Below are 26335 nucleotides of genomic sequence, written 5' to 3'. Positions count from 1 at the left end.
AATATTATCTAATTTTATCCTAACAATAACTCTGGAAGGTAGATGGTATTATTATCTTCATTTTGCAGATTAGGAAACTGAGGCAGACTGAAGTTAAGTGACTTGCCAAGGATCAGTTAGTAAGTGTCTGAGTGAGGATTTGAACCCTAGGTTTTCCTGAGTCCAGATCCAATATTCTATCTACTGTGCTACCTAGCTCTCAAATTTTTCACAAACTCTACAAAAGAAAAACTCATGAAACACACCCCACAATCAACTGAAAAATGAGTACCAACTACATTATAAGCTCCAAGGGGGCAAGAATATAGTACTACATTTACTTATTTATTTAAACCATTTATTTAATTATAACATTAATTTTTTAAAAAATGTGAGTCCCAGATTCTCTCCATCCTTCTCACCCCTCTCCTACCCATTGAGAAGGCAAGCAAAATAATATCAATTATACATGTGAAATCATGCAAAACATGGTTCCATATTGACAATGTTGCAAAAAAAAAGAAAGAAAATAAAGTGAAAAAAAGTATGCTTCAATCTGCACTCTGATTTCATCAGATCTCTCTCTAGATGTGGATAGCCTTTTTCATCATGGATCCTTTGGAAACATCTGGGATCATTGTATTGATCAGAATAGCTAAGTCTTTCACATTTGATAATCCTTATACTGTTGCTGTTACTGTATACAAAGTTCTACTGCTTCAGCTTGTTTCACTTTTCATCAGCTCATACAAGTCTTCCTAGGTTTTTCTGAAACCATCTTGCTCATCATTTCTTATAGTACAATAGTATTCCGTCACAGTCATATACCACGACTTGTTCAGTCATTCCCCAAGTAATGGCACAGTGTTGATTGCACCTACTAGAAACTTATGAAGGGTTTCTTGAATATCAATGAATGAAAAAATATCTACAGTATATCTTTGGACAAATTGATCTGGACATCAGGGTGGTAAGTGGATAGAGAGTTGGACCTGGCGTCAGAAAGATTTGAATTCAAACCCAGCCTCAGATGCTTTTTAGCTGTGTGATCCTGGGCAGGTCAATTAACCTCTGTCTACCTTAGTTTCCTCATCTGTAAACTAGGGATAAAATCATAGCACTTATTTCCCAGGTTATTGTGAGGATAAAATGAGATATTTGTAAAGTGCTTTGCAAACCTTAAAGTGTACATAAATGCTAGCTATTATTGTTATTACAAAAGAAATACTTGGACTGAGAGGAATAACAGGAATGAGCAGTTTCTGAGTAGTATAAATGGCTCCTGAAAATTGTACCTACATTTGTCTTTAGAGCTAGCCTAACTTAGCTTGCCAGAGTGCAATCTCAGATGATATTTTCTGATCCAGGTTGTCCCTTCTTGTAGTGTTTACTTAATTCTTATCCCAATCACTAACACAGATGTTCATCAATTATTGAGACTGGGGAATTCTTGGCAAACATACTTCTCTGATGAGATCTATTGTTAGAAAAGTAGGAGGGCAAAGAGGAAAAAAATGCTGATGACCTAGAAGTTAGAAATGAGTGGTATTGCTATGGCTTTCTAAAAACAAAACAAAACAAAACAAACAAAAAACCACATAGAAATAAACAAATCAAGAGCAACAGGGTTCTGTTCTAGGATGCTAATACAGGAGAGATGGGGTGCTTCCTTACTGGGGGGTTCCTTCTCAACCACTTTTCATAAAGTAGTCTTTGAAGACTGCCTTATGTACCTTCATCAGCCATGCTGCCACTGGGAATCACCCCCAGACTGTCAGGTACAGTTGACCCCCTATCCCAGCATCAACATGTCCCTACCCTTCATCCCCAAGAGGCTAAAGGTGAACTCACTGAGAGATGTCCCATAATGAAAAGACCTGCTGGTTAGACCATCCACAGAATGAGTGGAAAATTGGAAAAAAAAATCTATTAAGTACTTACTATTTGCCAAGCAGTGTACTAAGCCTGGGGTGGGTGGTGGGGAGAATATGGAAACAAAAGATAGGTCTTGCCCTCAAGGACATTCTAATAAGGAAAACCATGGCTCCTCCATTAACTCAATTTGTCCCAGGTACAATTATTCCTAGTCATTGTTCTGAATGTTTTAAAAAACAAGTACAAAAAAGAAGTGATGAAATGGCTTGGCGCCACCTGATTTCACAATGTTTTCTGACACCTCTGTTAAATATAAATTCCCAAAACTTAGTTGACAAGGTAGAAGCCAATCGCTTTGATTGAAATAAATCTTGCTGCTTTTGCATTCTCACTTTAGTTGCCTCTGATAAAAATACAACACCATGCAATAAAATGCCATGTGAATGCCTTGGTAAGTCTAAGCAGCAGGGTTATATAAAAATCTTTACGTTATCTGATTCTAGTGCTTCTGCTGGTGTAGCAACATGTTCTAGTCACGCCTGCATTTATCAGAAGCACCAGAGGGGATAGAGTGCAATAGATAGGAGAAAGAGATATGGAATAACATTTGTTCTTTTCATCTTCTCTCATTTTATACCCTGTTCAGCATATTCCACATTAAGATTTCCTACTGATCTTCCTAAAAGGGATAAGTGTATTTCATTAAATACGTTTGCACAATTTGGTTTTGAAAAGAGAAGGATTCATGTTCCCTTCCTCCAAAAACTGTTGTGGAAGAAGAAGTAAAAATCTTTGGTATGAATTTTCAATTAGCTTGTAACTTTATCATCTTGTAACTTTTTTTAAGGCATACTCGTTCATTACCCAAGGGAAGACCACATGGAGGAAGCTGATACATTTTGTCCCATATGAATGTTATCTATTATTTCTGAGTCCCAAATCTGCAAGCATGCAAGACAATTATTGAGAAGCTGGCAAAGTGCCCAATTCTTCCTGTGCCACCTGCATATAACCCCTGTTAGAACAATGGACAGGATTTGGCCAACCCTGATTTTAAAAAGGACTGCCTTTGTTATGATCCAGGGGTCTTTTCAGCAAATGAGTTTCCTGATCTCAATTCAGCCTACACATCCTGTTCTCATCTCTTCTTTCCCTAAGGATTGGCCACATTACTTATTAAGCATGGTTTCTGTGCAGTTAAACATTTTAAAAGTTCTTTAGCATGAAGTTAAGCTTTCATGGTTTTATTTTTGCCTAATACACTGATGAGAGCTACTGTTTGGATCTTATATGAGCACCCGTGGTAGAGTATTTGCATTTGACTCCTCAAATTATCCAAGGTGAGGAAGCTGAGTCTGTCTACATTTGGTGAACGGCTGTCAACGTTACTGTGTTTCTCGGCCAGGGAAAAGTTACTTTTCTCTGCTGTTTATATGTCTTGTTGAATCAAGACTCTCAAAAACAAGATGGAGGATGAATCCAACTAGGCAAATAAAGCCTCAGACACTTACTAGCCGTGCGATCTTGGGCAAGTCACTTAGTCTCTGTCTGCCTCAGTTTCCTCATCTGTAAAAAGGGGATAATAGTAGCGTTTATCTTCTGGAGTTTTGTGAGGATAAAATGAAATAATATTTGTCAAGTGCTTCACAGACCTTAAAGTGCTTTCTAAATGCTAATTACTATAATTATTATTCTTATCATCATTATTATATATGACCTACTTGTAGCTGTTTGCCTACAAACTTCCCAACAATAAAGCAAACATGAAAATTTTGGGGGAAAGTGTTTAATGGTTGAATTGGATCCTCTTAAGAAGCTCATACCCTACTGTACAGTGTCTAATCCTTTTCTCAAACATTTCATGGCTTGGATGCCAAGTTGGCTTCATATACAGAGAGAATAAATGATAGCCTACATGAAATGATTTGAAGGCTGCCAAAAAGTTAGCTTGGTATAGGATAAATAAAGCCAGAGTTGGAGTAAGGAGACCCAGAATTGAAAATTGACTGCCATTTACTAGGCATGTGACTATAGGCAAGTCACCTAGCCTCTTTGAGCCTCAGTTTCTACAAAATGCAGGCAGTATTTGTTTTACCAACTTAACAGGAAATTGCTTATAAAAAGTCAAATGCTATATAGATATATTCATTACCCAGAACTTCCATAAGCTCTGAGATCTTTTGGACCACATTCAGTCTCAGGGCTTCACTAAAAGAACAGTATTTATGGCTCATCACTGCCCCTAACCTGAGTTTACTCTGGGAAATCTCTGGATACAGTTTATGGATAGTTTGTGTCTAGTTTTCACGCATATGGTAATGGTGTCCCCAGCTCCCAAGCTGGCAGTCAATATAACAAATACACTTCAGGAATAGGACAGCCTATATTTCACTCCTAGAAAATTCAGAAGGACTCATAGGATCCAACAGATACAAAAAAAAAAAAAAAAAAAAAACCTCATAGGATCTAACAGATAGAAAAAACAACAGATGTAAAGTTCTTGCAGTAGCCAATAAATAACCAATATAATTCTTCACTCTCTCTGATGGCTCCCGCTTTTCCCCTAGGATCCTAGAATCCTTCCAATTCAGCATCACTCTATGGTTTAGTTTCCTTTAGAAAGAGAACTTAAAGTAGGGTTGCCACTGGGGTAACACCCTAGCATTTCATTGAATCTCTGTTTCCCGTAGGGTCCTACATGGTTCCTCCTCACCCTGAGACTCTGTGATATGAACTCTTCCTGAAAGACAACCCATAGTTTGGGGCTGCTTCGTCTCATGTCTTCACTCTCCAAATAATTCCTTGTACTAGCAGATGATGGCAAAGTCCCCAGTGTTGTAGCTTTAGTCCCTTGATCCTCTTGTCTTTCCAAAAACCATGCTGTTCAGAAACTCTATGTCTCCATGAAACCAAATTTCCATTCTTGAATTTGGGCTTATCCCCCCACTGCACTCATTGGATGTTGTCATGTCTTGAACTAGAAAAATTGACTTTCACATCTCTGACTTGTGCTCAAAATAGGACCCAGAAAATGGAGGAAAGTAGTAAGGAACTCTCCTTTCTAGGCGCCATGGGAGATTATATGCAGTTCCCATGTACTTCTTCCCCAAGGCAGCCATTAATGATTCTTGGTGTTGGAGGGAAACAGTGGACATACCAGGCTTTACCCTATCCAAAGAGCCTAGGGTCTTGGGCTCACTTATATAGGCAAGAACCCCTCCTTCTAAGTGTCAGAGCTAATCAGTTCACTTGGGGTTGGGTGGCAGACCTGTTCAATGAAATGTAATTAGGAGTTGTTTTTTGTCCTCCTAATAAGGAGTATGACCATTTTCTGTAGAAAAAAAAAGTATTTTCAAAAGTCCTAGAAGAAGGTTCACTGGCATATAAATTCATCAGTTGATTTGGTAATTTCAGAACTTTAGAGGTTATTGATTGACTGTTGTAAGTCTGACCTGAGCAAAGTACAACAGGACTACCAATCAACCAGCAAGCCTTTACTATGTGCCTACTATATATATTCCATGCACAGTGTGAGTCACTAGGGATGCAAAGACAAAGATAAAACAGTCCCTGCCCTCAAGGGCAGGGTTATATTTCCTTTAACAAAAAGAAATATAACAAGCATATAGATCAATATAAGAAACATACAAAATAATAAAAAGTAATTTCAAGAATTCAAGAGAAAGGGGCAGCTAGGTGGCACACTAGATAGAGTACCAGCCTTAGAGTCAGAAGGACCTGAGTTCAAATCTGGCCTCAGATACTTGACACTTACTAGCTGTGTGACCCTGGGCAAGCCACTTAACCTCATTGCCTAGCCAAAAAAAAAAAAAAAGAATTCAAGAGAAAGTTATGGGCTGGGTATATAGATTTGGGGTGATATGCTTGGAGATATAATTGAACCCATGGGGGCTGATGAGATCATTTCTTTTAGGGAAGGATGACAACAGATGGCAGAGGGTGGGAGTGGGGGTAGGGAGGGAGTGGAATGAGAAAAAAAGATTTATGTATGAGATGATGATTGGATATGATATTGGTGAGGGAAACTGGGGATGGAAATAGCTGGAAATTCTGTATGGGTTTCTGAGATAGTCCAAGTGATCGTGTACCCAGACTAAATTTATATTCAGTGTCAACTCTATATTTTCATTCAAAGATTAGGCACATTCAGAAGATGCCCTGCACTGAGAGCCAACACTATCCTCCCAATCTTTGAGTCTGCGGAAGCCCAGGCCTTCTATTATCTTTGTTGTCCTGAGGTTACAAGATGGATCTTAGGTGGATGTGGGTCCCCTTTGATGAACTCTGCCTACTATCTCTGGCTGCCAGAGGCCCAAAAGAATTTGAGCTCACACTAGTTAGTAGATTCGAGCCTCATTCCAAAATGGCAGGGGAAGACTCACTCTCAGAAGATACCCCACTTGTGGAGAACTCATCTCCCAACCCCTGGATCCCTGGGAGCACAGGTCCTCTTAGACCTTGGTATTCCTGAGAGCAGGATGTCAGTCTACAAACTACTTCATGTCCTGAGGGAGCACCAAGCTCTGTTTTCTAACACCTTTTGACAACTTTTGCCTATAGTTCCTTGGAAGACTCATGCCTCAGCTCCTTTAGTGGGGTCTTATCCAAGATATACTTACGCTCCACAGCCCTCACTGGAACCAACTAATAGTGAGATATTGTCACATCTGCAGGCTCAGTTTGGAAAGGCAGAGTTGATGGTGATAAAGCATATTAGACATTAAATCAAAAAGGCCTGAGCCTGAAAGAAAAGGACATAGTACTGTCATTTTGGCCATTGAGTGGTTGAATACAGTTTTTATAATGATGTTAAGCATGACTTACACTTATGATCTTGCACAGAAAAATTATGAACATTTTAAGTCAGCAGAAAACACTGTGAAGAAAAGTTGGTCAGGCTGATAGCATGCTCTCCAGATACTGTGATGTCATGGAAGCAGTATAGCGGAATGGAAAGAACAGTGGAGGTATAAGACCAAGGTGTGTGTATGATGATCCTATTAAAGACAGACTTAGAGAAAGAGGAGTATAATGGTGTGATTTCCTGGGGGGAAAGGAGGAGGGAATGATTCTATAAAGAAAGGGCACTAAGTTTGTTGATTTCCATATCTCTCCATATATGGATTATAGAGATAGGGCGAGTACAGCCTGTTGAACTTATTGAAGAGATAAAGATAGGAATCTCTGGTTGATTTCAAAGAAATAGGTAGCTATCATTCATGTGCTTGTGGTAAAGAAAAAGAAATTAATTTGAAATATTTATGGGGCATTGAGAAAATGTTTACTAATTCTGTTCACTGATTTTAGGGGATGGGGGAATAGGGACTGGACCTGTGATTTTACTGGTATACCAGCTCCTGGATGAGTGAACTTTTTCTTTCATTGAAGGTTGGCCCTTTCTCTACAATATATAGTCTTAGAGAATTGCCAAAAGCACTGAGAGTTTAAGTGATTTGCCTGCACAGCCAGCATGTGTCTCCTGCCTCCAAGGTTAGTTATTTATCCGCTATGACACACTGCCTCTCTGATTTTAGATGCAAGGAAATTGTTTTCTTGAATTCTTCACCAGACGCATACTAAAATCAGATAATTCTGAAATGTGTAGAGCATTTTTCTTTTTTTAAAGCTACCTATGATATGATTGAAAATAGGCAGCACTGGTAGATAGAATGCTGGTCTTGGAATCAGGGAGACCTGGGTTCAAATTCTGTCTCTGACACTAGCTGTGCTACCCTGAGTGAGTCAGTTAACCCCTCTGAGCCTCAAACAACACTTTCTAAGGTTTTTCTGGTAAGTTATAGGCTAATTTCAGTTTGAGTTAGTAGACTGAATAGCCACTCTAAAAGAATCATGAATCCTTAAGTATTGATTCTTCACAAAGAGTGAGATTGTTAGAACAACTTTGAAACAGAACTAATATATAAGCAGATATTTGTATTCTTCTCCACATATATGTGAGTGTGTACATGGATATTTGTGCTCAGGGTGGTGCTGCAGGGGCCTGAAAGAAGTAGCAGTAGATGATACAAGAAGCTATTCCAAAGTGTGAAACAGATGACTACATGAGGCATCAATATGATGGAGTGCAGAAATGACCGTATTTCCTATGCTGTGCAAACCATTGCCTAGATTTTCATCAATGTATGATATAAAGTGGGGCCTTCAAGTCAAAATCTGATCTATCATCACAAAACAACTCCAGATCTTCCAGAGAAAATTATTTCAGATCAAAGGAATTCCAATGTGGGAGAGATGGAGTCCTAGGGAGTGACTTATATTGCAGTTTGGGAAGCCCATGTGTCTTCCTTTTGCTATGTAACAGGTCATGAGTTAAATTTGAATCTTTCTATTTATCACTTTTTTTTTCTTCCTGAGGCTTGAGTCAGACGTCTTTCTTTGCCCACAAACATGCTGTGATGAAACACAGTAGATCTGCTACGAAATGCTCTGGCTTCCATTACAAGGAAACACCTAGGAGAACAATGCTTTGCTCACCAGAGAAGGTACATGGGATGGTCTAGGATTGTGAAAGCTATTTCCTGAATGCACCATAAAGGATGGAGGTGGGGGAGGAAGGGTCAGCATTAGGAGCCAGCTTTTCTATGATGTTTTGTGAACAACAGTTAGGGCCTTAGGGGTGTCATAGAAACAGAGCTATTCAATTCCAAGGACTCAGTTCAGAAAGGGAACAGGGATGTAGATTTCAATACTTGTTATCAGAATTGAATGGCCCCCATCTGAGAGGAAACATCATATAATATTTATTTTTTTTCTATTATAAACCTGGTAAGTGAAAAATTTTCCCCTAGGCATTACATTCAGAATGCAGATCTACTTTCAGATAACATGGCTCTTGTACTTAATCTGGGATGGGTGTTGTTAAAAAAGAAAAAAAAAGCTCAGGACCTATGGCATATTGTTCTACTTGAAAGTGATTCAATGGTGTAAGCTACTGTATTTTTAACATTATGGTTTCAGGGACCCCAATACTTCAATAGTCCAATGAATCTGTGATTTTATCAAGGCAGAAGTTCTCTTCAAGTGAAGTCAACAAGCATTTATTAAGTGCTTACTATGTGCTACACTGTGCTAAATCCTGGGAACACACAGAGAAAAAGACAATTCCAGCTCTCACAAGTTTGTATTCTAATGTGGGGGCGGGGCAGGGTGGAGAAAGACAGGACGTTAAAGGAAGTTCAAAAGCAGGAAGTGGGGGTAGGGGTGGAGGAAAAATTGCCAAGGTAGAGAAAGTTGGGAGACTCAGACGTAGAGCCAAGAGAGGAATGAAGAAGGCTGGCCCAGGGTGCTTTCCTGAAAATGTGTGCTATGGGAGGAACCAGACATTCTGAGGAACAGGCTGAAGGGGCAGATTGTACTTCCAATGTGAGCAGGCCCGGGGTAGAGTGAACTTCCAGTGTGAGTAGGTTGCTGTGGTATTGTAGATAAAATCCAGAAAATTAGGAGAGCCCGATGAAGAAAGCAATGGAGCCCTCCGATGATGTAGTCAGTCATTTATTTAGTGCCTACTACGAGCCAGGCACTGTGCTAAAGGCTAGAATACAAAGAAAGGTACAAGATGTTCCCCATTCTCAAGGAGCTCAGATTCTAATAGAGAAGACAACATGCAATCAAATATGTACTCTCTCTCTCTCTCTCTCTGTCTCTGCCTCTCTCTCTCCACATATATGTGTGTGTGTGTGTGTGTATACACACACACAAATATATGTATATATACACATATATGTATGTATACCATATTTATATCCATCTTATTTGTATATATATACATATATTTGTGTGTGTGTGTATACACACACACACACACACACACACACACACACACACACAGAGATTGTAATCCATCCATATCTGCCCACCCTGTTCAGCTCCTGTCCATATCTTCCTGCATATTTGCCAAAGGGGGTCCACTTAGCATGCTAAAGACTTTCTTCAGTTGAAGGAAGTGGCTATATTCAGTTTAGAATTCTGAGGGCATATCATAACTATCTTTAAGTACCTGTGGGGCTGTTATGTGATGAAGGATGCCATATGGAGGAGCAATGTGAAAAAGCTGCAATAGAGCTAAATTTAGGTTTGCTTTCAGGACAAATGTCCTAACAATTAGAATTGTTCTGAAGAGGAATGGTTCTCAAGAGGTGATGGTTCTCTCTCATAAGAGGTCTTTAAGCCTAGCCTAGATGACTGTTTGTTGGATATTGTATAGTGAAGGTTCCTTTCATGTATAGATTGGACTAGATACCTTCCAATTCTCAGATTCTGTGACTTTACGATGCTAATTCTCTTGACATTGTGTGAAAAATTGGAAGAGCATGTAGGATGTCCATGGCTTATCCTTTCCTCTTGTTATATTAGCAGTCCTTCCTTGGGCAGAGTGTGCATGCCATCATACATTTCCCTGATGACAACCTTTATCCTGTCGCCCCTGTGTAAATTCTCCTTTTGTAACATATTGCAATATGTTCATATCCACCATGAAACTCTCTATTGAACTTTTAATTCTATTGTTACCTCTATGCAAATGATTCTCAAGTCTCTTTATCCAGCCCTAACTTCTCTACTGACCTCCATTCTTGTATCTCCAACTGCCTTTTGGATTTTTCAAAGTAGTTGTCCCACAGACATCTTAAACTCAAATGGAACTGATTATTTTTCCCTCAACATTCCCATCTTCCCAACATCCCTGGTACTGTTGAGGATACCACCATTCTCCCACTCTCTTAGGCTTGTAATGTAGGTGTGTCATCAGTTGCTCCTCACTCTCTCTCACCTCCCACATCCAATCTGTTGCCAAGGCCTGTTGATTTTACCTTCAAAACATCTCTCCCATATGCTACTTTCTCTCCTCTGACACTGCCACCTTCCTAGTGCAGGTCCTCCTACCTGTTGCAATAGTTTGGTATTTTGTCTCCCTGCATTGTCTCTTTCCACTCCAATCCATTCTCCACTCAGCTGTCATAAATATCAGGTCTGAACATGTCACCCCACCCACCCATTCAGTAAAGTTCAGTGGCTCCCTATAATTTCCAGTGATTGGGATCCCTATCAAATCAAAAATCCTCTGTTTGGCATTCAAAGTCCTTCATAACCTGCCCTCTTTTCTTTTCTAGTCTTCTTACACAGCATACCTCCTTTCCCTTCCCCACCCCACCCTATATACTCTGTGACCTAGTGACACTGACTTCCTTCCAATTCCTCAAACAAGATACCCCATTTTCACTGCCATTCCTTGGCTGGAATGCTCTCCTTCCTCAACTCTGCCTCATAGCTTCCTTAAAGTTTCAGCTAAAATCTCACCTTCTATAAGAAGTCTTTCCCAATCCCTCTTCATTCTAATGCCTTCCCTCTCTTGATCATCTTCAAGTTATCCTATCTATATCTTGTTTGCACATAGTAGATTACACATTTCACCTATTAGACTGTGAACTCCTTGAAATCATGGGTTGTCTTTTGTCTTTTTTGTACCCCCAGGACTTCACACAATGCCCGACGTATAGTAGGTATTTAATAAATGTTTATTGACCGACTGACTGTATGTGGAGGTCAGCTTCAATTCTCTGGATACTATAGTCATATACTTTGACTTGTAGCCACATGATCATAAGATCATGGCTCTAGAACTTAAAGATACCTCAGAGGCCATGTGGTCCAGCTCTTTCACTCTTCAGGGGTAAAAAGATAGTTGGCCAATACCCATAAGCAAAGCATGAATACAGCTAATAGATGTAAAAGTGGGATTGCACATAAACTGCATAGTTTAGAACCCAGGAGAGTAGAATTAGAATGCAAAGTTTCCCATAAGTTCATGAAAAACATTTTTAGGCCCAGTGTCCATCTGCAAGATGCTGTCTAGAGGGGCAGCTAGGTGGCACAGTGGATACAGTACTGGATTCAGGAGGACCTGAGTTCAAATTTGGGCTCAGACACATAACACTTACTAGCCGTGTGACCCTGGGCAAGTCACTTAACCCCACTGCCTAGCCAAAAAAAGAAAAAAAAGATGCTGTCTAGTAATGTTCTTTTAAGCAAAGACTGATTGTGGTCCTAAAAAGTGATCTACCATAAAAGGAGTGGAGAATACTTCTGAAAGGATCAGGATCAAATAATCAATCAACAATAATTTATTAAGTGCCTATCAATCAATAAGCATTTATTAAGTGTCTCCTATGTGCCATATACTATGCTAGGTGCTGGGAATACAAAGTCAGAAGCAAAACAGTGCCTTGTACTCAGGTAGCCAACATTCTCCCAGGAAAGACTGCACATACAAATGTTGTTATTGTTGTTCAGTCATTTCAGTTGTGTCCAGATCTTGACTCCATTTGGAGTTTTCTTGGCAAAAATAATGGAGTGATTTGCCATTTCCTTCTCCAGCTCAATTTTCAGATGAGGAAACTGAGGCAAACTGGGTTAAGTTACTTGCCCAGGGTCACACAGCTAGTAAGTGTCTGAGGTCATATTTGAACTCAGGAAGATGAGTTTTTCTGAGATCAGGACCAGCACTCTATCTACTGTACCACCTAGCTTCCCCAGATACAAATGTAGGTATGTATAAAATAAATGTAAATGCTTCAATGTTTTATTATTGGGGCTTCTCTGATTATGTTTATGCTACTCCAAAGTTGCTTATTTTCAATTGACCTCTCCTCATCCCAATCCTAGTCTTCGCTTGTTTTAGTTTCTATAAATGATTAACTGGAAAATAACAGATGATGAAACAGAGCTCTGGAAAAAAAATAATTCCACATCACTGTAACTTCCCACCTGCTTACTCCCATATACACATGCTCACATATAAATCATGATACATATCACTATCTCCTAGGAAGATCTTTCCTGTTCATTCCATCTACTATGTTTTTTTTAAATCAGGTTTCAAAATTGGAATACTGAATATCTGTTTAGCTTAGTTCAGAATCAACTTTTCTTTGTTGCAAGTGAAAACATTTCCCTAAAGATGGATGATACTTTCACCTAAAGCCATAGTTAGAGCAAATAGGAGAAAATATTTGATGTACCCTATCTGGTAAAGCAATAAATCTGCTCCAGGATACTAAGTATTTGGACTAAAATAATTTTATTCAACAATCAAATACATGTTTCTTTGTGTGTGTGTGTGTGTGTGTGTGTGTGTGTGTGTATGTGTGTTTTGTATTGTAGGTGGGAATGAGATCCCGAAATCAAGGTGCTGAAAGCTCATCAAACGGGCATTTCTCCTGCCCTCAACCCTCCACCATCACCATTGCTGAAGATAAAAACCTTCCAGAAGATGCAAAGAAAAAGAAAAAAACAAACAAAAAGGAGAGTGATGTCATGGTCTCAGCAACAGTCAAACGACACTTGAAAACATCTGGAGAAAGAGAACAGGGGAACAAGAAATCTCTCGAGTTATCCAAAGAAGACCTCATCCGACTGCTCAGTATAATGGAGGGAGAATTGCAGGTAAGATCCATTTTTCCTAAGCTATTACTCTCATAAAATAAATATATTTTATACATACATTGTATATAATGCATAAAATTATATAAAATAAATAATAATTCATATATGTATATATATTCTGTATGTATGTGTGTATATATACACGTCAATATAGCATGTATAATCTAGACCTATGATTTTATCAGTATGAAGGGCTCTTTTTAAAGAAAGTCTTTCTACTAGTGTGGTTTGGCATTTCTTCAGCAACATAGTCTTAGTTATCTGAAGGCACTGAGAGATTGTTAGTCAACCAATCATTTAATCAACAAGCATTTATTATGGCCTGCTATGAACTAGGACTTGGCTAAGCACTGAGGATACAAAGAAAAAGCCTTATTGGTCCTTGTCCTCAAAAGTTAACATTCCTAAGAATTAAAAAATAGAAGGATGTATGGAACAGTTTTTCATACATAATATACACGCATATATATTTATATCTATATTTACACATATATAGATACATATATTTATGTATATATAAATATATACCACATACATGTATTTATATCTGTATGTACATATATACACATATACACATACATATATTTATATCTATATGTATATATATATACACATATGTGCATACATACATATTTGCCACCTCTAGGGTGGGGGCAGGGTAGGGAAGGAAAAAAGAAAAAAGAAAGTTACACGATAACTTTATTATATATTTAAAAGGAAAAGTAAGTTGTATATAATAGATTTGCAGTTTCATATACAATCATGTTTTTTTCCTCTTCTACTATGTTATGGAAATACTTGTTTAATTTCTTAAGTTCAGAATAAAATAAATTTTTAAAAAAAGAATAAACATCCCAAAGGGAGAGAGCACATATAGCCAATGCTTCACATAAGATATGTACAGAGTAGGTGAGAAGTCACTTTCGGGATGAATAAATAATGAAGGCATTAATAGCTAGGGAGATTTGGAAAGGCCTCCTCCAGAAAGTGACTGTGTAGCTCATTTTTCAGTGAAGCCAGGAAGTCTAAGAAGTGGTGAAGAGGAGGAAGAGTATTCCAGAATTCAGACACAGAAATAGGAACTGGGGTATCATGTATTATGAACATTAAGTAGTCCAGTATTGCTGGATTTTAGTGTAAATGAAAGGGGGAAAAATGTGAGAAGACTGAAAGATTAAAAAGGGAGCAGGTCTTTGAAGAGCTTCAAATGTTAAACAGAGGCACTTATATTTGGACCAAGAGTTAATGCGAGAGGCAGCTAGGTGGCACAGTGGATAGAGCACCAGCCTGGAGTCAGGAGAACCTGAGTTCAAATCTGGCCTCAGATCAGACACTTGACACTTACTAGCTGTGTGGTACTGTGTAAATCCAATTGCCTAAAATAAAAAAATAATTTTAAAAAGTTAATGGGGTAGGAGTGGGGGTGGGGTGGTGACTGATCACACCTACAGTTTAGGAAAATCCCTTTGGTAACTTAGTGCAGGATGGATTGGAGGGAGAAGGGATTTGAGATGGGGAGACAAGTTAGGAGGCTACTGCAATTGTCCAAGGGAAAGGTGATGAGGTCTTAAACTTGGTTGTTGGCTTTTTGAGTAAAGGGAAGATAATGTTTCAGAAATATGGAGAAATCAATGAGAAGATTTGGCAACTGATGGGTTGTATAGGGTGAGGGGTTAAGGATGACACCAAAGCTGCTAACCTGGATGACTGGAAGGATGGTAGTGCTCTCGACAGTTCAGAAGAAGGGTGGTTTTGAGGGGAAACATACAAAATTCTGTCTTGGACAAGATGAGTCTGAGATGCTAAAGGACAGCTGGTTTTAAATGTTCCATTGGTAGTTGGTACAGGACTGGCATTCAGGAAAGTTCCTATGGCTGGATATATAGACCTGAAGGTCATCTATATAAAGAAGATAATTGAATTCATGGGAACAGGTGAAATTTCCAAGTGAGAGAACATACATAGAGAAAAAAGAAGGCCAAGGGCAGAGCCTTGGGGTCACCCATAATAAGTAGGCATGGCATAGATGAAGAACCAGCAAAGGAGACTGAGTGGGAAGGGTCAGACAGCTAGAAAGACAACCAATAATAAGTTAGCATTTTTATAGCACTTTAAGGTTTGGAAATCAATTTATGTTATTTCCTTTGATCCTTACAATAGCCCTGCTATTTTTATTCCCATTTTATAAATGAGGAAATGGAGACTGATATAGGTTAAGTGATTTGCAAGGGTCACACAACTAGTAGTGTCTGAGCCAGGATTTGAACTTAAGGCATCCCAAATCCAAGTACAACACTTCATCCACTGAACCACCTAACAGCTAGAGAGAACTCAGAGACAAAAACCCATAGAGGAGAGTACCCAGGTAGTACCCAATACAAGGTAGGCAAGAGTGTCAAATGCTACAGAGAACTCAAGAAGGATTAGGACTGAGAAATGTCATTAGATTTGTCAATAAAGAAATTCTTGCTAACTTTGGAGAGAGTAGTTCCAGTTGAATCAACAAGTCAGAAGCCAGATTGCAGAGGGTTTAGAAGACAGTGAGAAGAGAGGAAATGAAAGAATTAAGTGTAGATGGCTTTTTCAAGGAATTAACTTTAACTAAGAAGAGGACTACATATAAAAGATGCATGTTTTAAGGCATAGCAGGATTTGTGAGGGTTTTTTTTTTGAAGGATGAGGGCACTTGAACATGTTTGTAGTCCTCAAGGAAACAGTAGATGAGCAAAGACTGAAGATTAGAGATAGGGTGGGGATGATAGTAGGGGAATTCTGGCCCCAAGATCAAGATTCCATGGGATGGGATCAAAGTTATATATAGAGGGGTTGGCTTTGGCAAGGAGATGAGCCAGCTCTTCATTAGAAACTGGAGTGAAAGAGAAGATAATGGGGAATGATGGCAGAAGGATCTGAGATGAGGAGAAGGGGAGAAGAGATAACTCATCTCAATATTTTCTGCGAAATGTAAATCAAGGTCCTCAGCTGAGAGCATGAGGGAAAGGGGTGCTGTTGGAGGCTTGAGGGAAAAAAAGGTTGAGTGCCTTGGCTAAGTGGTATATGAGAAAGATTAGGGAGGAGTAAAAGGATTGCCTATTTCTGTGAGAGCTCAGTTGAGATTAGGTGGTGGAGCCAGTCAGCATAGTTTCATGATTACCTCAAGGTCCATTCAGGAACATGCAGATGGGAGTAAATGAGAATAATCCAGGGTAGAGATTTGGCAAGGCATGATCATTAATAGGACAAAGGAACAAAGGATTTTGTAACTAGAGGATAGTGTACAATTGAACTGATTAAAAAAGAGGTAGCTATTAGGAAGAAAAGAGGAGGGAGCTTGAACAGGGGTGCCAGCCTGGGAAAGTACTAAGAGGTAAAGGGACTGGAGGTTATGGTGATGACAAAAAAAAAGATTAATTATAAGTAGGGCATAAGAAGAGGGGAAATGATAGTGGATTATGAGCAGAAAGAGGAATTTTGGAGTTCTTGAACATGAAGGTAGAACATTTGTGGATAATGGTGAAATCAAGGGTATGACTCTTCTTTGTGTATAGCTAAGGTGGAGTGGAAGATGAGTGATGGACTAAGAAGTTAGAGTATTTGAGCTCAATTTCATGATCTAAGAAGGGAGTGAGTAACTAAGGATAGGGTGGGGAATAGCAACAGTGTAGGTAGAGTTGATGAAGATTTGACAGATAGGTGAAAACCTTTGGAAGGCTAAAGACTATGGAAAGGAGGTGGGGAGAGTGTAACAATGGGATCCATCACAAAAAAAGATGAAGAAACTGTGCTTTAAGGGTCAATAAATACTTTAACTGATGAAGATTGTCAATGTCCCTGACTAGGGCCCTTTGGGAACTGAGATAGGTCTTGTAAGCTAGATTCAAAGGAATTACAACTTCAGTTGATCTTTCAGGAGGAGTAAAATTTGGTTAGGCTGAGGAGAAAATGGACATTCCAGGACAAGAGGCATCTTGAGCCAAAGTGCAGAGGTAGGAATGACCACAACATTCTAGAAGGATGCAAAAATCATCAGCCTAACTGAAAGAGGAAATGGACTTAGAAATAGGCTTCTACTCATACAATACCATTTTCTTTCTTACCTCCTTACTATGTATCCTAAATTATGTATTTGTACCTCTTCATATCTCTCAGGCTTTCCAACTCTGTACTCAGTCTTATTCCATCATTATAGTGCCACTGATTATGTCAAGTATGGTGGGGCTAGAATCACTAAAGAAATAAAGAATACTGGATTTGGAGTCAGTAGAAACTTGAGTTGGAATCACACTCCTAACGCTTACTAGCTAAGTGAACTGATGTAAATCCCTTAACTTCTAGTAGCTATACAGCTAGATTGTTGTGATGATAAAATTAAATAATAGATGTAAAACACTGTGCAAATTTTCAACTTAAATGTGAGCTTATTAGTATTATAATTATTGTACTCATGCTTCACACTTATGGTATTGGAATTTAGAGAGAAACAATCCTGGGGCAACTCTCATATTATTGTTCTTTGATGTTTAGTGTTTGGCAGAATACTAGTAGGTGGATAAAATGATTGTTATCTTGTAATTGAACAAAAGTGGTGAGATGTCAGCTTATCTGTAGGCTCACTGAAGGCATCTTCAGGATGCAGACAGAATAACACAAATGATATGTGCTTGTTTTGATTTCTTCTGCCAAGTCTCTTTATTCTGAGGGCTTTTCATTCCACATAGTTTGGAGAATATGAGTATTCAATATGGCAACATCTATTAAAAACATTGTTCTTCTTATGGGGCAATGTCATGTCCTGGCAAGTGTGGGTAATAGTTTAATCTGTGATAATGCTTAAAGACCATTTCATTTTGTTTGTTAATTCTCAAGGATGTTTTGGAGTGTGTTTTGGTAGTATGGGGATTTGTCTTCTGTTAGTTAAAGGACAACAGTCTTCTGATATAAATTCAGGCCATTTTTAATTCTTTTAAAGTTTTTAATTCCTCTTGTTGCCACTGTGACGAGATTTGCCCAGACTTCTTTGAGATGACAGTTTTGGTTTTTTTTGCTTATAAGAACAGTCTTCCAGTAAAATTGTGAAGTAGGCAGATACTGAAGTAGGTCAGGTTTAATTGAATGGGGGGATGGGAGTCATTTCAAAGGATGGGAGACCAGTTCAGAGGCTTTTTCAGTAAACAGGAAAGAGTTGATGAGGACCTGTATATCCCCAAGGATAGAGTATTTGCTCCCCAAAACCTCAGTGACCTCCTGATGTCCTGGCTGCTCATGCCTTGAAGGGAAAAAATTCCTAAATGAATTGACACTAAGATATTAGTAATGTAGTATCTTAGAAGTATTTGTACTTCCAAAACAGACATTTAGGAGAGGTCAATACTGTGATACATACAAGAGAAGGCTACTTGGAGGGATGGGGATATTCCTGTAATCTCTCTAATTACAAAATATAGGTGACTGCCTACCTGTTCCACCTACTTGTACTCAACAGTGGTGTCTGTAGCTTGTGGTGGCAGTATTGGAAGAGAAGGGAAAACACTTATCTTTCCACTTTATTCTCTGGTTACATGTACTTTCTAATAATTTGGAACATTTTAACTCTCTAGGTGAAAAAAAAATGGTTACACATTTCCCAGACTAAACTGAAAGTAATTCAATAGCATATCCAAACCATAATTTCAAGTTTCATGATTAATTCCTTGAATTGTCCAAAAATAGCCCAGAGAGATGTTAAAGGAGCCAGGCACCTTGGCTGTACTAAAAACAACTGAGTTCAAAGGAAATGTAACTCACATCAAAAGCTCATAAAACTGAACTTTGGCACATGGCTACACTTGTAAAAAAAAGAATGATTCAGAAACTGGATCTGAATATAATTCTTTTTTGTGACATCAAAAAGTCTACCATCCTACAGATTAAATTCTCTTCACATTTCCATTTGGCTGTTGTAGAAGAGTACCAACCAGGTTTTCATTCTCTTATCTTCCTTTTCTGATTGAAGTTGATGCTACAATATCCATTCTAAAAGAGGCTAGAAAAGAAAGAGGTAATAAAAAAATTATCAAAATTATCAGGAATTTCCAAATCATGTGTATTTTTCTCCGGAATGCTGAGGCTGTAAATCTCTCTCTGACTGGCAAGCATTCAGAAGCAAATCACCCTTCCTGATGTTCAGTCTCAATCTTATACTGGTTAAGTCAGGGGTCTGATGGAGTGAAAGGTGAAAAGAAGCCTCAAATTTCTGAAGCTCATCTGCAGAGTAGATCATTTGCTGGTTTGGTAGCAGATTGGATAAATGGAAATAGTGCTTAATTTGAAGTTGGAGTATCTGGGTTCTAATTCCAGCTCTGCCACTTATTATCTGTGTGGCCTCAAGGAAGTTCCTAACTTCTTTAGGCTCAGTTTCCTGAGCTGTGATTTCTGAGGTCCTTGCCGGGCCTAAATGTGGAAAAATCTTAGAATTACACTGAAGAAATATATTCAGTTAAATGTAAACTCCTTGAGGACAAAGGAAAGTCAGGTTTTAGTGTTTATATATTTAGCCCCTAGAACAACACCAGGAACTAGGTGTTGTAGTGGATAGAATGTGGGACAAAGTGAGGAAGACATGAGTTCAAATCTTGCCTCAGATACTTATTAGCTATTTTACTTTGGGCATCATTTAAATCTTTCTCAGTCTCAGTTACTTTATCTGTAAAATGATTATAATAGTTCCTACCTCACAGGGTTGATGTAAGGATCAAATAAGATTAAATACATTTAGGATTTTATTCTTGTTTAGTCATTTCAGTCATTTTCTTTCTGCCATATTTAGTATTTAGTCAGCTTTAAAGCACTATCTTGATATTTTGTTGCTGTTCAGTTGTTTTAGACATGTCTGACTCTTCTTGACCACATTTGAGGTTTTCTTGGCAAACTGGAATGGTTTGCCATTTCCTTATCCAGCTTATTTTTAGACAAGGAATTGAGGCAAACAAGGTTAAGTGACTTACCCAGAGTCACATAGCTAGGAAGTGTTCAAGGCCAAATTTCAGCTCACGAAGAGGAGTCTTCCTGATTCCAGGCCCAGCCCTCTTTCCACTTCACCACCTAGCTGCTCTTTTGGATGTGAGCCACTATTATTACCATTTCAGTGATAACTCTAAGTCAGTGGCTCACAAATCTGTACCTACAACCTGGAGCTCCAAGTTGGCCAGTCATACTTTTTAAGAAATTCTTTTCTTCAGTGAATTTTTGTACCTCCTTTTCCATTTGGCCTATTTGGTTTTTAAAGAAGTTCTTTTCTTCAGTATTTTTTGTGCCTCTTTTACCAAGCTGTTAATTCTCTTTTCATAGTTTTCTTGAGTCACTCTCATTTCTTTCCCTAATATTTCCTCTACCACTCATCTCTTTCTTTAACTCCTCTAGGAATTCTTGCTGGACTTGGGTTCAATTAGTATTTTTCTTTGAGGCTTTATTTGTAGCTATTTTTACATTGTTGTCTTCTTCTAAGTTTATGTCTTGGTCTTCCCTGCCACCTTTAGTACCTTTTTGTGATCAAGGTCTATTTTTATTTGTTCATTTTCTTGACTTTTAACCTATTTCTTGACTTTTAACTTTATGTTAACATTAGAATCTGCTCAACTTGGGGTGAAGAGGCACTGTATCAAGCTATAGACTTTTTTGTGTTGCTGTTTTCAGAGCTAGTTCTAGGAGTCTGCAAGTTTTCAGTGCTTCCAAGGTGGTATTATCCTGGGAAAGGTGTGCTTACTACTTTCCTGGTCTGCACTCTGGTCTTTACCCAGGAAAAGTTCCTGCTCTCTTGCAGCTGCAAATACTAGTGCTCATCTTGGTCCTAGAACTGTGATCCAGAACTGCTTAAGGGCAATAGAGTTGCCAATTGGCACTAGCTGCTCCCAGTGCAGGCAAAGAGTCCCCTGTAATCTCTTTCTGACCAGTTATCCAATCCCCTTACTGCCTCTGGGCTGAGAGTAACATCTGAAGATGTTGCTACTGTTGTGTCCTGCTACCTCTAAGCACTCCTGTTGCTCCTGCCATGCTCCTGGCCTGCATTCACCCTGGTGTTACAGGGTTACTTTACAGACCTCATAAGTTGTCTTAGGCTGGAAAAATGTCTCCCTCTGACCTATTATTGGCTCTGCCACTTCAAAATTTGACTTGAGGCTTTCTCTTAAAGTTGTTTCGAGAGGAATATTGAGAGAGTTCAGCTGGGTACTATGACATCTTGGCCCTGACTCTTAAAAAATATTTTGATTACTGTATTTCTATATAATTGATTCCCTTTTTAATCCTTTGTATTTTATTTTATGCATTTAAAACCATTTTTCTGGAAATGAATCCATAGGCTTCACCAGATCATTGAGGATCCATGTCACAAAACACATTAAGAACCTCTGGTACAGAAAAAGGGTAATCAGAGATTTAAAAATGGATTAGTAGCAATAGAATTGGAATAGAGGAGATGCCTAGCCACAGTGCTAAGCACATAAAGTTGAAAGAAAGATTTTAAAACTCCTTCAGCACAGAATCTGTCTTTGCCCTAGCCTTTTGCAAATCTTTCAAAGAGAAGTCTGGGTTAATTTAAATAAACTAGCTCAGTTGCCCCAGGGTAAGATAGAGAAAGAAGGAGAGTTGGGGGTGAACATGAGGATTCTCTCCCCAATTCCAAGATCTTGCAGGTAGATACAGACAAATGCCAAAAATGTATTTCCCTGTTGCTGAGAGAGAGGAGAAAAATAGTACTGACCTACCATTATTCTGTATAGAACTAAAAATAAAGATTTATATGAAAAAGTAAGAAGGGAACATCACTATAGCAACCTGGGTGCCTTTTCTTAAAGAGGGAGCCAGCTGTGGGACCAATGTGTACACATGTAGATTTTCAAAGAACAGAAGCATTCTGGTTCTATGGTATATTTCTGAACTCTAAATATAATTGGTACAGCAGGGTTCCAGAGTAGTTGCTCCACATGGGCTTGAAACTAGAGAATTGGTACTTTTGGAAGCGCACTGACTGCCATCTACTGGTGAGTGGTCATAGTTTGGAGGACAGTGGTGTTGGAAACTGAAGGACAAAACTTACAAGGAATGAACATCAACTGATAAGAACTGAGAGAAACTGCAGAAGGTGTCAAGAGTAATGGGGAACAAAAAAAAAAACAACCTGGCTCTTCTTCTCACTGGAGCTCCATACAGGACAGTACTATAAATCATGAATACTTCTAAGGATGAACTGTTACTCACTGGTTGGGTGGATGGGAGGTATCTCCTGATTTCTCTGAGTACTCAGATGTAAGTACTTTCTGTGTCCATTAACCTGCAAATAAAACTAGATTAAGTTATTCTAAGTGCTTGTAAGAGGAGCTGGTGGCTACCCTTGGGTAGAATGCCAAACACTGATGTTCTCAGATCCCTATTAGTTAAGGGCTACAAGCCAAGGAAATGAGAGGTCCTCAAATATATATGGCACCTCTGTATTATGAGAGAGCTTCAGCATTGGGGTTACAATAGCAACTCAATAATATTTGATGACTGACTAATTAGTAGCCTTATATGTCCTGATATTTTCTCCCTTCAGAAGTTGGTTGTCAAAGTGAATTTAATAAAGTTTGAAAAATTATTTTGAGTTTAGTAAAACACATTAAGTACCAGCATGCGTAATAATATTACTATTGGATATTGTTATCAAATTTTATATAATATTCATGAGCCTGTACAATGATAAGCCCATTCAGGTGATCTGAGTTTTGTTTGCCTTTTGAACTGGAGACCTAAGCAAAATAAGGAAACAAGATCCTCTGTGTGCCAGTGGTAATCAATCCCTTATTCTTATTCAATATGGCATTGCCTGTTCACATGAGTACAGAAAAACCTTTCTTAAAAAACCAGCTTTACAACTTTTTTCTTTATATATGAGGTTTTTTTTTCTTTTCCTAAATGAGTTCCATTGTTTGTAGCTATTCTTTCTACTTGGACTCTTAGGCTTCTGAAGGATGAGATTTTCAACTTCTTTTTGAGGCTTTTCAAATTGATGACTCACCTGGGCTTTATCAGCTCTGCAGTCAGCATCACGAGACCTGAGGTCACTCCAAGCAGAGCTACTCCAAGCAACTTGACACCATCACAATGACTGGCATGTTGAAATAGTCTATCTCTGCTAAGGCTAGGAGGCCACAAAATGACAGCTTGATTTCTGATGGTAATCAGGTTCCAATCTGACTGGACATGGTCTTCAAAGACTGACTCACTCAGGTGTGCTGCCAGGGTTGAAGTTTCAGTAAGGGCTCTGGCATATATGAATGTTATTTGGGTAAAGCACTTTAGAACTTAGAACAGGAGGCAGAAGTTTCACTAAAAATGTGTTTATCATGAAACAGGCAAATAAACAAAGCAATCTCAATAGGAAAAAACTCTACAATCTCCCCCCCTCCTTCTAGAAAGGAAAAAAAAAATTAAAAAATTTTTATGCCTGGAATTCCTGCTCCTAGGGAGGCTGAAGCTGGCTTGAGTTCAGGAGTTCTGAGCAGCAATAGGGTTAAAGTCATTGGTTATGTGCACCAAGTAAAGTGCCAATATGATGAGCCTCTAGGATAAGGATGAGGCACCAGGTTTCTTAGGGAGAACAATGAAGCTGGTCAAGTCTTTTGCGCAGATCTGCAGTGGTGTTGAGCTCATGAGTAGCTACTGAACTTCCATTCTTGGTGAAATAGGAGAGACTAAAAGAAAGACAGACAGAGGGAGGAAGAAGGAAGGAAGGAAGGAAGGAAGGAAGAAAGGAAGGAGAGAAGGAAGGAAGGAAAGAAGGAGGAAGGAAAGAAGGAAGAAGACAGAAGAAAGGAAAGAAGGAAAGTGAAAGAGGAAGGAAAGTAAAAAAAAAGGAAATACTGAAAGAAAATATTCCACATACTTTGCTCCAACTTGAAAAAACAACCATCACAAACAACAAAACAATGTTTCAGAAACATAGGAGATGGGGACTAAAACTCTTTTCACTGATGGAAGGAACTTTTGAGTGAGGAAACTCTCTTTACTAATGTAGGTTGGTACCTTCTCTTAAGATGGCTAAAGCACCGAGAGGTTAAGTGGATCAGCTAGAGAGTCAGTATGTGTCAGAGGCAGGCTTTGAACCCAGGTCTCCCCAGACTCAAGGCTTTAACTCTATCCACTACATCACACCGGCTCAGCAAACAGAAAGGAGTGTCAAATCAAATAACTGATAAATGGAAATCTGGAAAATAAGGGGAATCAATTTGATCAGTACAAGTCCCTTCTGTTGCTAAGAGTCAATGCATCTATGAATCTGCATTTGACCTTCCCACATCACCAATATGCAGCAGATGGATGGATCAGAATAAAACCAATGGGTTCAACTTGACCACTAGCCTTCTTGTATCTTTTTATCTCTAAGTCTGAACATACAAACCTCAGGGCTAATTTCTTCAACATTGGTCCAATTTGTACTTACTTTTCAAAGTACCTCCTCCCCCTCTTAAAATACAGCTACTCTTGATATACACATTATGTACATCATTCATAGATCTGTTTAATTTTTTTTAAACATTGAAGGGCTACATCTGTCCTCACTTCTACCTCTTAGAATCCTTGGTTTCTTTCAAAGTTCAGCTCAAGGGACACCTTCTCCAGGTCTTATCTGCTCTCCCTGCCCCCATCATTTTGCTAGTACCTTTTTGGATTATTCCCTTTTTTTATTTTAAGGCATGTTCTCTCCCCCAATAGAATGTAAGACTCTTGAGGTCATGAATGGTTTATAATTTTTTTTTTATTTCTAGTGTGTAGCATAGTGCTTGGAACATAGTGGATCCTTAATAAATGCTTGTTGGTTGATTACTATAGGCATTCTGGTTCTTGAGGGTTATGCTACTGGAATGTAAGTGCTGATAGCTCTTGTCAACCTGGAGAGGCTTGGATTGGGGACCTGATGACAGAGTATATATGTCTGTCATCCAAGGATCAAACTAGCTAAGTTCAGAGTGGCTCATCCCTGTATTGGTAGCAGGTAACTGAATTTTTTGGTTAGTGCTTCTCAAACACTATCTCCAAAATCTAGAGGCATTGAGATCTGTGCTGGGGAAGGTATGCCTCCCACTCCCCAAACCAGAGTTCTTTGAAGTATTAAAGTTTTATATTTAACCATTTGTCATTTTGTCTTGTCTGTCTAAGCTCTTAGAGGACAAAGTGTCTTTGTAGCCCTGAAATACTTTCTGATAATAAGTCAGGAAGGTTGACACTGCATTCTCAATTAAGCTGAAGAGTTTTGCAATGATATATACTAAGAAAAAAGGATGAGCATTTCTCAGTTCTTCTTTCTATATCATATTTTGAATATAGAAGTCCAGCCAAATGATTTCTGACCTTGACTTTCGTGGAGCACTTGGCTTGTTGTCCAAGAATGAGGATGTTCCAAGGAAGCCCAGACCAAATATTCTGGCAACACCTACTGGCTGTCAAAGTGACCAAATACAGTGTTAGACATTGGGGGTATTTGCTCTTTCAGAGGTGTTACGCCAATATTAGTGGCTAAGCTGTTACTAAGGACCAAATGTGACTGTGCTCTAAGCAGGTCAATTTCATTATATTCGCTTTTTCATATTCTCATTCCCCAGCTGTCCCTGCTTAGGCCATCTTCAGAAAGAGAGAAAAAGAGAGGTTTCCAAATAGCACTTCGGCATCCATTATTTAAAGCAGGAAGCTTTTCATCATTCTATTTCAGTTTAAAATTTAGGCAAAGTCAAGAGACTTTTTTCAGTATGGCAACATCAAATCAACAGCTCTTTAGTGAGTTATCTACTATGAACAAAGAAAATATAATTATGACAATAGAATTACAAATGGAGGGAGCTAGGTGGCTCAGTGAATAGACTGCTGGGCTTGGAGTCAGGAAGACCTGAGTTCAAATATGGCCTCAGACACTTACTAGCTGTGTGATCCTGGGCAAGTCACTTAACCCTATTTGCCTCAGCTTCCTCATCTGTAAAATGAGCTGGAAAAG

At 38.8% G+C, this 26335-nt stretch overlaps 1 protein-coding gene across 6 annotated transcripts in view; it reads left to right on the top strand.

Moving 5' to 3' along the window:
- FILIP1 (filamin A interacting protein 1) overlaps positions 1-26335 on the top strand; it is a 256692-nt gene that overhangs the window by 96459 nt on the left and 133898 nt on the right. For 2 of the 6 annotated variants that reach the window (XM_027852877.1, XM_027852872.1), the window contains exons 2-3: positions 8251-8378; positions 13054-13335. In XM_027852877.1, the coding sequence (XP_027708678.1) occupies positions 8292-8378; positions 13054-13335 (369 nt within the window). In that variant the 5' untranslated portion in view covers positions 8251-8291. Of the gene's footprint in view, positions 1-6839; positions 6856-8250; positions 8379-8989; positions 9013-9206; positions 9292-13053; positions 13336-26335 lie in introns of those variants that run through there. The other 4 variants (XM_027852874.1, XM_027852876.1, XM_027852875.1 and 1 more) reach the window with 4 other exon arrangements.

The sequence above is a fragment of the Vombatus ursinus genome, unplaced genomic scaffold (assembly GCF_900497805.2).
Source record: "Vombatus ursinus unplaced genomic scaffold, bare-nosed wombat genome assembly UNPS02009835.1, whole genome shotgun sequence".
Lineage (NCBI taxonomy): Eukaryota > Metazoa > Chordata > Mammalia > Diprotodontia > Vombatidae > Vombatus > Vombatus ursinus.
Note: the sequence above shows the minus strand (reverse complement) of the source record. Positions and strands in the feature narration are given on the sequence as shown.